The following is a 15,745-nucleotide window of genomic DNA, read 5'->3' as shown; positions in this document are numbered from 1 at the left end:
GACGAGGACCACCAGGAGAAGTGCCTCTCCCAGCTGCACGACCACTTGCCGGAGGGGCTGACGCCCTTGGCCACGCTGAAAAACAGTCACCAGCGCCAGCAGCTGGGTGCGTGTCTGCTCTCCTGCGTCTGCCCTCCCCGCGCCCCACTGGTTCCCAGCTGGTCCTGCTCAGGAACAACCCAGACGGGCCCAGGGCAGGGCTCGGAAGCACTGGGCGCTCTGAGTCACCGCGGCCATTCCAGATTCGGAAGCCCCGAGGCGTAGTCCTGGAGCCCCAGTGGGTGTCCAGAGCTGGCAGGGCAGTTGTGTGAGGGCCCAGCCTCCCACAGTGGAGGCTTTGGATCTTCCGGCACCCAGCGGTCCCGGGATCGCCTTCGGCCCCCTAACGTGGAAAGACACGTCGTTCATTTTCTCAGGGCGCAAGAACGACTGGCCATGCATTGCCCTGCGTTGGTCTCTTGCCAAGTCTCAGGGTGAATCTCTCCATCTACAAAGCCGAATTCCTCCACTGCACTCCCAGCCCCGCCCCTCCCCCCGTGATCCCATTCCCCACTCCACCCCCATAAAATGTCTCTGGTAAATAGTTGTTTTTTTTTTTTTTAGCCCTTTCTTTTTTAATAATAGTTTATTTTTACATCATTTTGTGCCTTTTTCCATCTCAGTTGTAATCCCTGTGGTCTTCCTGTCAAAATCACCCGTGTGCCATCACCATAGTCCAGTGCACTCCCAGCCCCGCCCCTTCATTTGTGATCCCATTCCCCACTCCACCCCCATAAAATGTCTCTGGTAAATAGTTGTTCTTACTATTATTACCATTTTCTCCCTGGTTCTTCATACCCCTTCTATGAATTAAACCATCCAGTATTTTTCCCTTTTTTTCTGGCTTATTTCACTAAGCATGATCCCTTCCAGCTCCATCCATGTTGCTGCAAAAGGCATGTGTAAAACATTACATTTTAATTTAACCTGTGGCTTGTGAGGTGTAAAAAGACAGGATATAAAACATTTGTCTCAGTTGAATTAGCTAGTATTTTTTCGTTCCTTTTGTGTGCTCATAATTACTGGAGAGCAATTTCTGTAGATTCCAGCCACCTCTGTAATTTAATTTCTAGATTTGTTGGTTTTGTTTTTCACAATAATCATGTTTGCTCAGATTTCCATGTTAAGTTGGTCAGCACTGTGCAGATAAGTTCTGGGTGAAAGGAATTAACGTTTTTAAAAAACACTATGTCAATGGCATATTAAGTCCTAGTTTTTAATGTTTGATTTATATGAAAAAAATATTTAATGACTTAAATTTTAGTCTTCTCTGCCTTGAGTATTTGAAACAAATAGTGTGCACGCCCTTGAATAGGTTCAGTGGCACCAACGACTTGGAAAAGTTAATAGTAGTAATTGCTCAATAACATTTTCTGTTTTAAAGCACGCTGAGTTGTGACTTTATATAGGGGCCTGACAGACTTTAGAATCAAACTTAAGGAAAATACTTTTACAAGGAAAAGGCTTATGGCATTTGTAATCTTTGGCATATGCCTTCTCACCTTTTATATATACAGTATTTTACATTACAGGCATTCCTAGTCCTATTTGTGGAATAACACATAGAATTATATTATGTTGAGAGTTGGCAGATAAGGCCATCTTTATTATTTTAAATGAAATATTAATGTGGGTTTAGCTAAAGGCATGGCATATACCACCTTTCACAGATTTGTGGCCTAAGGAGAAACTTTCATTTGATCCACCACTAGGGTATATTTACTTTATGTGATATAAAGTATTTGTATATCCAAAAATTTCCCTTTTTGTTTTCTTATTTTGTGTACTGATATAGAAATTTTAGGTTTGAAATTGGGTTATTTACAGAGTTAGCAATCAGCCTTGTCGTTCAAGGTACAAACCTTTGCAGTTCTTCAGAATCCAGAGGGCTTGTAGCTTTCTTGAATGTTCAGATCTGTTAACAGGAAATAACTTAAAGATGCGCAACAAAAAGTATTAGCAATTGTAAATGTTAATTAAATAATAAAATTGGCTACTGTGTGCTAGGTGTTATCTGTTCAAACATCATTCAGAGTTCAGTTCACATTCCAGATCTCCCACTTGTTCAGATGACCTTGAACAATGAATATTACCAATTGGATGCTTTCCAGATGTTCCCATCTGGAAAATAGAAATATTCTAATAACTACTTAGTTAGATTCAAGATTATGTTAGGTTCCATTTCTGAAGGTGTTTGTTGCTCAGCATTTGACACCTATCACATGAGAGTTATGAATTGCCAGAGTAATTTACTGTTGCAGTAATATATTTTTCAGAATTAGAAGAGGTAAGTTTGTTGAAGTGATATATATATATACACACATACACACACATATACACACACATACATATATGTCTTTTCAAATTTTATTATATAGCAATAGTATTCAGATTTCCTAATTAAATGTGTAACTTTTGACTGCATTTTTTTTCACCTGTAAATCAGAGGTGTTAGTATCTGCCTCAAAGAATTTTTTGGATTTAAAAGTTAACACATGTTAGGCACTTAAAATGCAACTTGATACCCAATAAATAGTAGAGCTGGTGAGTGATATGAAATAAATTTGGTTTACAACAATGTATATGTTTTAGCAGTACAGATACACATTCTGCAAGTATATTAATATCATACCATGGCCACCAGCAAAATACTAATACCCTTCCATTACAGTCTATTAACCACCACCTCTGTTGACCCTCTGCTGCCCTCAGTCAGTTCTTTGTTCAGAATTCAGGATTAGAACTGTTGGTTCTGATTGAAAAAGACATTAGAATATTAAAGTTCTATACAGAAACAAGAAGTGTTAGGCACATAGTAGGTTCTTGGTATTTTTGTTTCAGTCATGATTTACTTGAAGGGAAAAAGCTCTTGGAGGCAGAAATCAATATAATTAAATGGACTCCCTGATGGAAATTGCTAACAATTTGATAACAGTTTTTCTAGAAATTTTTCTTAGGACTAAAAATCAAAATAGCTTGTTTTGAACCCTTCTATTTGACTTATGTCAACTTATTGGTGTTTTAAGATTTCTCTGTGGGGCTATCGTTTTTTGGTAAAAATTCAAGGGAGCTGATTTCCAGTTTTGATTTGATAAGCTTTTGTTTGTTTTGATGAAAAGTATACTTAAAAACACGCTATTTTACCACCCCAAATACCACTGATTAATTATTAATTCAACCTAACATCTGTGGAGTGCCTGATCCTTTGTCACACTTTGTCACCTAAGATACAAATTAAAATATAGAACTCAGATCCCTTATCCCTGGGTGGGATAAGGTTTTTTTTTCATAGGGGCAAATTTTTGAAGGTTTAGAAACAAGTCAGATACAGGGACAATTACTTACAGCATTCACCATGTAGAGAAGAAAAACTTGTTTCTTGGAACTCTCAGGCAGGTATGGTTATGTTGGTAGTAAAATTTGGACATTGTTCTGGTGGGAAGGATTATAAATATTGTAATTGATTTCCTTTTATTTAAAATATTTGTTACACTAAGTGGAGTTTTTCCTCCACAAAGTGTCCATGCTTTTTGGAAAGTTCAAGCAGATTCTTCTCCCCAAGTCAGTTTAATTTAAAAGTTTTTTCTCTAAAGTATTCCAGACTTTGATATATAGAACGCTTAGACTACCTAGGCATCTATTTTGGTGACACTTTGGAGTTGCTTCAGCATTTGAGAGTGATGTTCCTAATCAGTGTGATATGTATATTAAAGTCTTCTGAAAATGCTCTCCGTTTTCACAGCTGTTTTGTTCATTAAAGAGTTCTCTTGAAATTGACATAATTGTTACTAGCAGCTATCTTTTTTTCAAAAAAATCTACAGTATTTTAATGGCTTCAAATTTTATTTGATAAACAACTTATAATGCATGGTCAAATAATGCCTGTTTTGGCTTTTTGTCCTCTTCAACATCATTGGAAAGTTAGGGGTCCATACCATTTCAATTTCTAGGATGCAGTGTTGACTTTTCTGCCATAAGTAATAATGTAGGGCCTAAATTGGCTGTGATATACATGGCCTTGTTTAAACAGCTACATATTCTGTATTTTGCTGCTTTTTGAGATTACTGGGGCATTAGTAAGGCTCTTTGCCACGACCCTAAAAGGTAGCCATGTTTTTCCTCTCTTCTGTTTAATCCTGGGAATTTATATTTATTTTAACTGTATACTTTAGGTAAAGTCTTTAAACTTTTCTCGATTATATTTAAGATTATGTATGGAAAGAGGCCAGCTATATATTGTATTTTACAATTACCTGGATGAAAATATTTAGCCAGAAATGGACTGTTTTTAACAGTAACATTTTTAAAAGTTATTTGTCTGCAAAGTTTGTATAATTGAACTTAGAAAGCATCTTCAAAGATAAATTACTTTTAATCAAATTGCTGAGCCCTGATGTGACAATAAATCAACATGACAATGAATTGGCATCTTTATTATATAAAGTATTATTTGTATGGTAAATGAAAATCTGTTAAATGACATGGAAATAACTGGACTTTGTTTACAGAAAGCCACAAAGAAAACTGATAAACCCAGGCTTGAGGATAAAGATGATCTAGATGTAACAGAGCTTACTAATGAAGATCTTCTGGATCAGCTTGTGAAATATGGGGTGAATCCTGGTCCTATTGTAGGTAAGTTGATAAAATTGGAAGTGTCAGTCCACTGAAGTGTTTCCTCTTCTTGTTGAGCATTTTGAGTTTGGGTTCTGAGGGCCAGTCTGTTAGCAATTGTTTATAGGGCCAGATCCTTAGTTTCCTTAACTGTGAATGAGGGAAATAAAATCATAGAATGAAACTAAATAGACAGCAAAATTATCTGTTGAGATTGCTTCATATGGTGCTCATTTCACACCACCTGGTGGAGATAAGTGGTTATTATATGACATTTGAGGAAAATCTAAGATGCATTGCTGGCAGATTCACCCAAATCAGTATTTAGTGACAGATTTGTTAATAATTGAAGCTATTGAACTCTAGTATAGTGTTCATTTTTCGGTTATTAAAAGTAAACTTTCAGCCCTCCCTGGTGGCGCAGTGGATTAAAATGCAGCGCTGCAAGTGAGCCACAGCTGCTTCAGTGTGAGTTCTGTCCCCAGCCCCGGAGGTGATCCACAGGGCACAGCAGGCCTCTCCTGACTGCCCGCTGCTCCCCTCAGCTGTGTACTTTGTCACTCTGCCTGTTCTGCTCCCCACTCTGTCCCTGGTGAATCCTCTCACCACCCCTGTACCTCTGGCCTATATGCATAAATAAGTTTATATACATACATACATATATATATACATACACACACACATATATAAATAAATGAAGTAAACTCTCAAAAGACCTACTGACTGGAATTTAACAATAATGTGTTCCCCACCCCCAACCTCCCAAAAAAGAACTGCAAAGAAAACTTGGAGCTGAAGTAACTGGCTTTCCATCATTTGATTTTTCAGCACTGTTTATGACTTTTTTTAAAAATTTTTGGATGGTCTTGACATAATCTATAATGAGGAAAGGTCTTTTCCCTATGTTGTGTAAAATTTTAAACATTGGAGATTTAAGGGATCCCCCCATGGTGTGATTGCAAACAAGGATTTAGAATGTTGGCTTTCTTTTTAAATTTTAATATACTGCTTCCAAGTTGGAGCTCATAAGCTCACTAATGTTAGTACCAACAGGCATTTCATAACCATTTTACATTTTTCATTCAAATTGCAGAAGGAAGACACAGAAGATGTGTATTATGTGTTTATGTATCATGTATGTGAAATGATATGTTGGTATACCAGCTGTTCATTGTCCCCTCCAAACTTTACTGAAGTTTAATTTACAACAGTCTATAGTTTGATGTTTTGAGATATGTTGTGAAATATCAGCACTGTCAAGCCGTTTAACATATCCCACCATCAGGTGTAGTGAAAACACATAAGATAGCACTTAGCAGATTCCAGGTCTGTTGTATGTTATTGTTAACTATAACTTCATGCTGTACAGTTGATCCCCAGAACTTACTCATCTTGTATACTCAAATTTTGTACCCTTGGATCAATGTTACCCACTCAGTAGCTGTTCATCTTAAAGATTGTTTATATGACATTTTAAGATATGTTTTGTTTCTAAGAGGTATGTTCACTTTTTTCACTTTACAGAAGTCAGAAAGATACATAGCTAGCTTGAACAGAAGATAAAAATAATTTTAGTTTTAAATTAGTGTTGAAATTCAGGTGTTAGGAATTTATTAATCATATTTTACTTTGCATTCTAATTAGTTTATAATTCCTGTATGTGACACACTTTCCATCAAGGGTTTTTTTTTTTTTTTTTTTAAGGCTTATTTTTGCATACAGAACTGGGGTACAGGCCAGAGGTGCAGGGACGGTGAGAGGATTCACCAGAGACAGATTGGGGAGCAGAACAGGCCGGTTGAAGAAGTACACTGCTGAGGGGAGCAGCAGGCGGGTCAGGATCCATATGCATCGCCATGTGGGTCACCTCCAGGGTGGGGGTTGAACTCTTGCTGAAGTGGCTTTAGCTTCCCAGTGCTGTGCCTTATCCCCCTGTGCCACCAGGGAGGGCCAAAGGGTTGTTTTTTAACTGCAGAGTAGTTAATACTTAAATGTTATAGGACTTTCCCTTAACTAGATATGTATAGACATACTATGTAGAGTTTTACTTGCTATTAAAAATTATTTTTCTACAAAGAGTGGGTTCTGTTACATAATAACGGAGAAGACAATAAAGGTTCAAAACTTAAGTCAAAGATATTCAGTTGGGGGGTTTCCCAGGTGGTGCAAGGGGTTAAATCACAGCTCTATGAAGCTCTCCCCAGCCACTGCAGCACCAGTTTGATCACCTGCCAGGGAGGTGACCCACATGGCACAGTAGACATCTCCTGTCTCGCACCCCTCACCCACCCAGCAGTGTATTTCAGTTATTCTACTTGTGATATTCCCCACTCTGTTTCAGGTGAATCTTCTCACTCCCCTGCACCTATGGCCTCTACCCCATTTGTTGACATAAATAGACCTTAAAAAAAAAAAAAGATACTCAATTGGCTCTTTTCTAGCTTATCTATTTAAATACCTATATCAATCTAAACACTGTGATCACTTGTAAAAATGCCAGAAAAACTGCCTAGTTTAGAAAATAACCCATTGTGTAGTATTTTTAATCACTTAAGTATAGCAGAGCAAAGTAAAATTTTAATGTTGCTTAAGTTAATACTGAGCTGGATCTTAAATAAGATAGTGTAAGTACTGAAGCAAGTTCTGTTTTAATACAGGAACAACTAGGAAGCTCTATGAGAAAAAGCTGTTGAAACTGAGGGAACAAGGAACAGAATCAAGATCATCTACACCTTTGCCAACCATTTCTTCTTCAGCAGAAAATACAAGACAGAATGGAAGTAATGACTCTGACCGATACAGTGACAATGAAGAAGGTAAAATTTTAAATGAGGTTGATCAAAACTGCGTAGTTTTTCAGATTCATAAGATAATAGTAACCATGAAGAAAGTAAAGTTTTAAATAATAGTGAGATATTATTTACATGATAACAGTATTCTTCCAAGAAATTTAACTTAAATATCTTTTGTTGAGAATTCTAAGAAATAAAAAGTATAAATGTCTTAAATTTCTGTCACCTAGAATTGCCAGTAGCTTTACTTTTTTCCTTTAAATCCTTCAAATCTCATTTTTCTAACACAAATATTACAAATAGCTCCCCACTTTACCCCTTTCCAAGTACAACTATTATCCTTAATAAGATGCTTACATCTTAGGTTTTAAAATGTTTCATATGCTTATAGTACATCTTACTATTTTGTGCTTTAAAAACATATAAGCAATATCATGCTAAAACCTTGTCACTTTACTCTCTCTGGTATATTTTTGAGCTTTCATCTTACTGATATATATGTTTTATTATTCCTCATACTTAATATATAGTGGCACTATTTGCATATGGCATGCAGTCTGTGTTTTCTACTGCTAGGCATTTAAATTTAAATTTTTGCTAGATAATCTGATTTCCAGACAAGTTTAAATCAAATATTTTGACGTATTTTAGTAGATTATTTTAAGAATACTTTACAACTTTTAAATATTTTCATGACTACTACATGAAATAGTGACCTTTTAAATTATAGCAACAGTGGGACATGTGTAAAGTTTTAATTTGTGTGACATGTTTATCATTTCACTTGATTATTTAATTTGACTCATGGTTTATATGTCCATAAGCATTGCCTGCCAGGGCACAATCTGTCAAATTAGTTATTCAGAATATAAAATGCATAGTCTTTTTCTTTCAACAGCACTATGTTAGCAAAGAGGCAAAGAATAAAACCAACTTAAACACAAGTAATGCTTAAACTTCCTGCCTCTTTTGCCTCTACAGGAAAGAAGAAAGAACACAAGAAAGTGAAGTCCACTAGGGATTTTGTTCCTTTTTCTGAACTTCCAACTACTCCCTCTGGTGGATTTTTTCAGGGTATTTCTTTTCCTGAAATCTCCACACGTCCTCCTTTGGGCAGGACTGAAGGACAGGCAGCTAAGAAAGTGTACACTTCTAAGGGAGATTCATCTAGGGAACCTCTTACTGCCACAACCTTGCCTGGCAAGGAACAGTTACAGACGTTAGCCTCTGGAGGGAATTTGTTTCTTTCCTCCAAGTCTAGCTTTGATAGTTATTTAGAGAAAAACTCTTCGACATCATCTCAGAATGAACTCGCTGCCATGTTGGTCTCTGCTGCAGCTTCTCCACTGATAAAAGAAACCACCAATACTTGTTATAAAGATATATTAGGAAATATTTATGGTGGAGAGAGAAGTGGAAGTCAGCCATTTAGTTCTGAGAAGTCTCATGTATCAGATCAGTCAATTCTCTCCAGTGAAAGAAAAACACTAGAAGAGAGATCACAAGTAATTTCTCCACCACTTGCTCAGGCAATCAGAGATTATGTCAATTCTCTGCTGGTCCAGGGTGGGGTAGGTAGTTTGCCTGGAACTTCTAACTCTTCACCCCCACTGGACTTAGAAAACACTCAGAAGAGAATTGCTAAATCTAATTTCCAAGAAACTGAATCCCTGTCTCCTCCACGGAAATTCCTTAGGCTCAGTGAGAAGTCAGTTGAGGAGCAGGATTCAGGTTCCTTTGTGGATTTGCAAAATATACCTGGATCTGAACTGATGGCCCCTTTTGCCAAAACTGTTGTCTCTCGCTCACTCTCTACATTAGGCATAGAAGTGCCTAAACAATCACAGCATAAAACAGGTGGCCCAGAACTATCTTTTCCATTCCATGAATCTATTTTAAAAGTAATTGAAGAGGAATGGCAGCAAATTGACAGGCAGCTGCCTTCATTGGCACACAAGTATCCGGTTTCTTCCACAGAGGCAGCACGTATATTATCAGTTCCAAAAGTAGATGATGAAATCCTGGGGCTTATTTCTGAAGCCACTCCACCAGCAGGTATTCAGGCAGCTTCCACTGTGTCTTCTGATAAACATTTGGACTTAGCACTTTGTAGAACATATGAAGCTGCAGCATCAGCATTGCAGGCTGCAACCCACACTGCCTTTGTTGTTCGGGCAGTGCAGGCAGACATTAGTCAGGCCGCACAGATTCTTCGTTCAGATCCTAGTCGCACGCAGCAGGCACTTGAGATTTTGAGCAAAACGTATGATGCGGCCTCGTTTCTTTGTGATGCAGCGTTTGATGAAATAAAGCTGGCTGCCCATACCATGGGATGTTCTACTGTGGGTCGCCGATATCTGTGGCTGAAAGACTGCAGAATTAGTCCAGCTTCTAAGAATAAGCTGGCTGTTACTCCCTTTAAAGGTGGGACTTTATTTGGAGGCGAAGTACACAAAATTATTAAAAAGCGTGCAAGTAAACACCAGTAAAGTTTTAAGAAACGCTATTAATAAAGATATATTTTATCTTTAGGAAATTTAGAAGCGTTTGAAGGAATTGTAGGTACTCTTAGGCCAAAATCTTTTCTTAAGGTGCTTTTCATTTCCAGATTGGGCTAATTTCAGTTTAAGCTTCTGTGGATCAAATTGCAGTATAAAAGTAATTGTCTACATTAAACTTTTTTTTCTTGAAGTTCCATAACTAAAACGCCTGATAAAATCTAAAACTTTCTAGGTCACATTTTTATCTCAACTAGTACACTCTGGTTTACTAGAATTTTTATATATATAAAAATATTTTAACATGTTTCATATTTTTTTATTTTCTGGAATCTTTACAGTTTTCTTATTTTCTCAATTTTGTTCATCATGTTCTAGATTTGTATGGCTCAGTGTGCCAACTTACAGCTAGTGACCTACTGACAGGCATGCGCCAGAATTTAAATCTAGAGATAACTTTAAGATCAGCTACAGAATTTGTTTTTGTGATAAATTTTAATGATAGAGAAAACTGTGCTGATTCACATTCTATTGCAAAAGCCTCATTTTTTCATGGACTCATAGCAAACTGTTCTGGACCACATTGAGAAACACTGCTCTAGCTGGTGATCTGGAACAGTGCATGCTCACTATTCCTGTGATTGTCAAATGATTTTAAAATACATTTAAGGGTATGTTGTAGTTGTGAATAATTAGTCTACACTTAACAATTTGAACTCTAAAAACAAGTTACTTAAGGTGTTTGGTGGTTTTTTTTTTTAAGTCATAGGAAATGCCAGTGTCTGTCCTTGTAAAGCAATACGTTGTCCTGTTTTCGTTTTTATGATTATATGATGAGAGTCTTAACTGTAGAGGCATTTAATAATCCAATTTTGTGTTTTTATGGAAAATAGTTCCTTGGGTACTTCTAGCTATTATAGTCTTAAACTATACATGTCCATCTTTGCAGCTTTCTGGGAGTAATTCTGTTGTCTTCTGAAATGTACATGTATACATGTACCTACAACGTACTCTGTGTTTTTTTTTTATGTATTATTGTAGTGTGCTTCTGCAAATTCAATAAAGTTTAATTTGAACAGTTTTGTGTGGTCTCCAGAAACATGTTGTGTGTTTTATTCTTTGGAGTTGAAACAATTTAGATATATGTGAATGAACATCCCTTTTCCATTTCATCAACGAAACTCATTTGGTATTCCAATGGTATAGTTGAAAAAAATTTTTTTATGGTTTTCTATTTGAGGATCATGTTTTTATTTGGCTGTTGGAATTTAAATTTGTAAGTAGAATTACTCTAACCAGATAGTTACTGCCTAGCCACTATTAGGATCTTTTATGCTTTCTAATTTTTACATTCTGAGTTAATGCCTTGAATTTTAAAATGCTAAGGATTGTCACAGACAAATATACTATAAGAGATATTAATAAGAAGTATTGGGAGGTGGGGGATGGATTTGATGCCTTAATCCTAAATAAAAATTGAACTATTTGAACTAACTTGGTAAGAATCACTATTTTTTTTGAAACTTGGAAATAGGCTCACAGTTGACTAGTAACTGCCAGATACATATATAGTTAGTCAGATACATATATTTTACCTATCTAAATCACTTTTTAGCACAACTTAACACATACATTGAGTTCATGCAAAACTGAGCTTTTAAGGATTATTTCTGGTAAGAAATTAACTTATTAAATTTTGGTGATAGAAGTTTTAGAAGTAACAACTAGAAGGCATTTTGCTATATTATGATACATGACAAATGGTGGAAATTAAAATTATTACTAGTCTTCTAAAAATCTTGTTGTGTGATCAGTGTTGGGAAAGTAGATTATTGAAGCCTATAAAAGATGTATATTTGAGTCCTTGGGTTAATAACCATCGTGGTGGTTACGTGCCTTAGCTTCTCTGTACCGAGGAGTGTCTTACCGAGGGAGTAGAAGTCTCCTGTGATTGGTTGTATTTTTCTGTGAGCAAGATTCTTCTTACCTCAGTTACACCTAAAAAGTTTTTTGTATCACATCAAAAAGAGGAAGGAGAGACTTTTAAATTGGTCTGAGATGTTAATGTTAATGCTTGAGGCTTGATATCATAACAACTTTTTTTAAATCTTAAATTCCCTAATTTTTTTTATTTCATAACAGTTTATTTTTACATCATTTTGTACACTTTTTTTTATCTCAATTGTAATCCCCACGGGTTTCCCATCACCAATTCTCCCGTGTGCCATCACCCTAACCCCCTCCATTCATACCCGCCCCCCCCCCCTTTTTGATCCCATTCCCCACTCCACCCCTGCAAAATGTATCTGGTATATGGTTGTTCATTATTTTTGTTATTTTCTCACCTGGTCCATTATACTCCTGCTATGAGTGAGATCATCCGGGTTGTAGTCCAGTTTTTAATTTAACCTTTATGTAGTAAGTGGTGCACTCTGTAGTCAAAAGAATGGTAACAAGTATCTATTTTAATTCCTTTTCTTACATAAACATTTTTTATGAAAAGCCTCTATGGAAATGGTTTGAATTCACTATTTAAGGCTGTTAGCCCCCCAAAGAGAAAGGAGAATAAATTGATAGTAGTTAATCTGAAAGTAACCATCTAATTATGTTGTCAAGGACTAAACAGGTATGGAATGAAATGAAAATTTTTAAATCAGGGAATTTGGTTTATTGAGTGAACACAATACACACACTTGTTTTACATTGTAATGTGCCTGAAAAATGGGGTTTCTAAGTAATGTTAGAATGATGCTTTAGTTCGTTTCAGAGAGTAATTGTAGTAATGGTTTTTCCAATGTTATTTCCAGACTCAAAAATAGAGCTCAAGCTTGAGAAGAGAGAACCACTAAAGGGGAGAGCAAAGACTCCAGTAACACTCAAGCAAAGAAGAATTGAGCACAATCAGGTATCTTGTTTTATGATCACCATGGTGAGGTATAAGTGCTCTCTGCTGGCAGTGCTAATTTGCCTGTGTTTTAGCCTTTGGTGGGTAGTTGAAGAGCACATTCCAGCATTCGATGATGTTAATTTCATGGCATTAGAAATCTTAACTTTATGTGTTTTGTCAGTAATGCACCTGTGATTTACTGCAAAAGCAGTTATCTTGTAAATGTCTTGCTTGTGTTTGATTCTGTGCTAACATGGTTCAAAGCCAGTCTCATTACATTTTTTAAGAGAACTATTTTAAAAAGTAGAAACAGCTAAGCAAGAGAAAGGGTTTTATGTCTGTGTCTTTGCCACCAGACTTCTGATGTACCTGTCTTCTGTGACTGTTTTCATCTCTGGAACTTGTCTGGTCCTAAAACTACACTGTTTTCATTTACTTTGGATGAAAACTGACCTTTTTCATATGAAAAGCAAAAGGCAGTTTTTCCAAAGGAAATCAAGGGAAGAATAAGCAAAAGATTAAATGAACTGGTTTACAGCACACACGTTATTGACTATAACTTATTTGGCTGGCATCTTGCAAGGCAGCTATATTTAGTCATTATCATTTCTCTAGCTGGCAGTTTTGTCTAACTTGTTATCTGTTTACTTAATCTTTTGTCATTTTAAAAGTCATGTATCCTCAAAGAAAGTGTTCTTGGCTGCTTTAAGCCATGTCTCTCTTGGCTTGACATAATTGATTAAGTTGAAATTTCGGAGCTGTTTGGCAGAAATGAGCTTGGTGGCCATGAACAAAATAGCACTGAATGGAAGATTTTGTTTACTATAGATCCAAATAATGGAATAAATATTTTATTGCTTTGTAATCTAGTGTTGCTAGGGACAAACTACAGGGGCATGCTGAGGAATAAGGAAATAACAGAGCAAGAGAAAATCTGGTGAGGAATAAACTTGGGGAAGTTTTGTTCAAAAGTGAAGGCAAGATGGAATAGTGCTAGCAGGAACTCATGACTGGTCAGATCATAGATTAAAAGGAGGGGAGGAGCATGGTTCAGAGGTTAAATATTTGGAGTTGGGGGATCTTAACTGAAGGGCAGAAGAGTCAAGCAGGCAATTCAGGAGGCAATACAGAGAATCCAGACTATGACCTGATAATGTAAAATGTAAAACATAGAAAAAGTAGGAGGAATTTAATCAATCACTTAGTTACAGAGTTTCAACAGTTGTCAACATTTTATTTCATCTTAGCCTGCTTTCTCTAGCTATGTAAGTTCCTTTACTTTTTACTGGAATCTGTTAGAGAAATCTCTGAGACTTTATACATTAAAATATCAGTATTTCAATATATATTTAAGTGACAGCTATTTTATATAATAGGGTTAAAGATAATTTTAAATGATTTGTATATGAGACTATATGGTGGTTTTACATATGTATGAAAAGATAATGCCACTATCACATCTGGTAAAATTAATAATTGCTTCACATCTAATGTAAGTCAAACAAGATCTACATATCATTTGGTTTTGTTTTTTAAATCTTCTACATCTGTAGCTGTTGTGATGGCTCTCTTCCCTCCATTTATTTGGTGGGGAAAAAATATCATTTCTCTGCAGATTTATCCATATTCTGTATTTGGCAGATTATTTGTTCAAGTGACCCTTCCGTACTTTGTATTGGCATGTAGACTCAGTTGAAATTGTAGTAGGGCTATGTAGTAGATCTTTGTGTGACGATGGAAATGAAATCTGCTGTCCATTGTGGTGGCCATTAGCCACATGGTGTATTCAGTACTTGGAAGGTGTCTAATATGGCTGACAAACTAAAATTTTGATTTAACTTAAATAACCACATGTAGTTAGCAGTTACCATATTAGACAACACAGACCTAGAGGGGTTGGTTAGATTCAGTTTCACCTTTTTTGACAAGAATGCTCAGAAACAGTGTTGTGGCCTTCAAATTGTATTATTTTAGGAGGCACATCATATTTTGATGTTGCTAAAATTAACTATTAAGTTTATATGTTGAATTTAGGTTGATGTTGAAAGCCTGATGAATCCATTACGCTGTTTACGATACCATTTTATTAATGATTTTGACAACCGTTGATGATTTATTGCCTAGATCCATTAACTCATTTGTGGTTGTAAGATGGTGATTTTTCTTATTCTCTCATTTCTTTACATCTGACTAGAATTCCTTTTGAAGAACTTTCTCTCATTAACTGCTTAGTTTACCTTTTGAAATAAATTTGTGTAAGATACATGTTTACTTTCCTTGCCTTTTTTTTTAATTGCCAATTTCCAAAAGGTGCTGTTAACTTTGAAAGATAAATCTTTTTACTACTTTTTATTTGATTTGTGATAAATTGCAGTACTAATTTTTGTTTTCGTGTTCAAATTGTGTTTTTAGCCAGTGAGAATTACTATATTGGTTTCTGTGTTCTTTTATTGATCCAAAGACAAATGTGCCCTATATGGCTTCTTGTTTTCTTTTTGCCACCGTAAAACTTATTTTCTGCCTCTTATCAAATCAGGCATTTTCCAGAAGACCCTCCATCCTTTTAATTGAAAATTTTGTTTAGAAGCAATCTAGATGCTAGGGTGTTCATTTCTATGGGATTGCAGTTGCTTCTAGGACTTTTTTTTTATATATAACAGTTTATTTTTACATCATTTTGTACATTTTTTTTTTCCATCTCAGTTGTAATCCCCGCGGGTTTCCCATCACCATGTCACCCGTGTGCCATCACCATAATCCCATGCACCCGTTTTTGATCCCATTCCCCACTCCACCCCCGCAAAATGTCTGTGGTATATAGTGGTTCATTATTTTTGTTATTTTCTCGCCTGGTCCATTATACTCCTGCTATGAGTGAAACCATCCGGTATTTTTCTTTCTCTTTCTGGCTTATC

General features: G+C 36.1%; 1 protein-coding gene across 1 annotated transcript in view; it reads left to right on the top strand.

Moving 5' to 3' along the window:
• The first annotated feature begins 4,520 nt into the window (after positions 1–4,520).
• TMPO (thymopoietin) overlaps positions 4,521–15,745 on the top strand; it is a 23,141-nt gene continuing 11,916 nt past the window's right edge. The window contains exons 1-3 of the mRNA XM_004676486.2: positions 4,521–4,674; positions 7,311–7,469; positions 12,751–12,848. Of these exons, the coding sequence (XP_004676543.1) occupies positions 4,521–4,674; positions 7,311–7,469; positions 12,751–12,848 (411 nt within the window). The remainder of the gene's footprint in view (positions 4,675–7,310; positions 7,470–12,750; positions 12,849–15,745) is intronic.

This window comes from Condylura cristata, unplaced genomic scaffold (genome assembly GCF_000260355.1).
Source record: "Condylura cristata isolate star-nosed mole 26May11 unplaced genomic scaffold, ConCri1.0 scaffold00004, whole genome shotgun sequence".
In the NCBI taxonomy this organism is placed as follows: domain Eukaryota; kingdom Metazoa; phylum Chordata; class Mammalia; order Eulipotyphla; family Talpidae; genus Condylura; species Condylura cristata.
The sequence above is the reverse complement of the archived record's forward strand: the minus strand, read 5'-3'. Positions and strand labels throughout refer to the sequence as shown.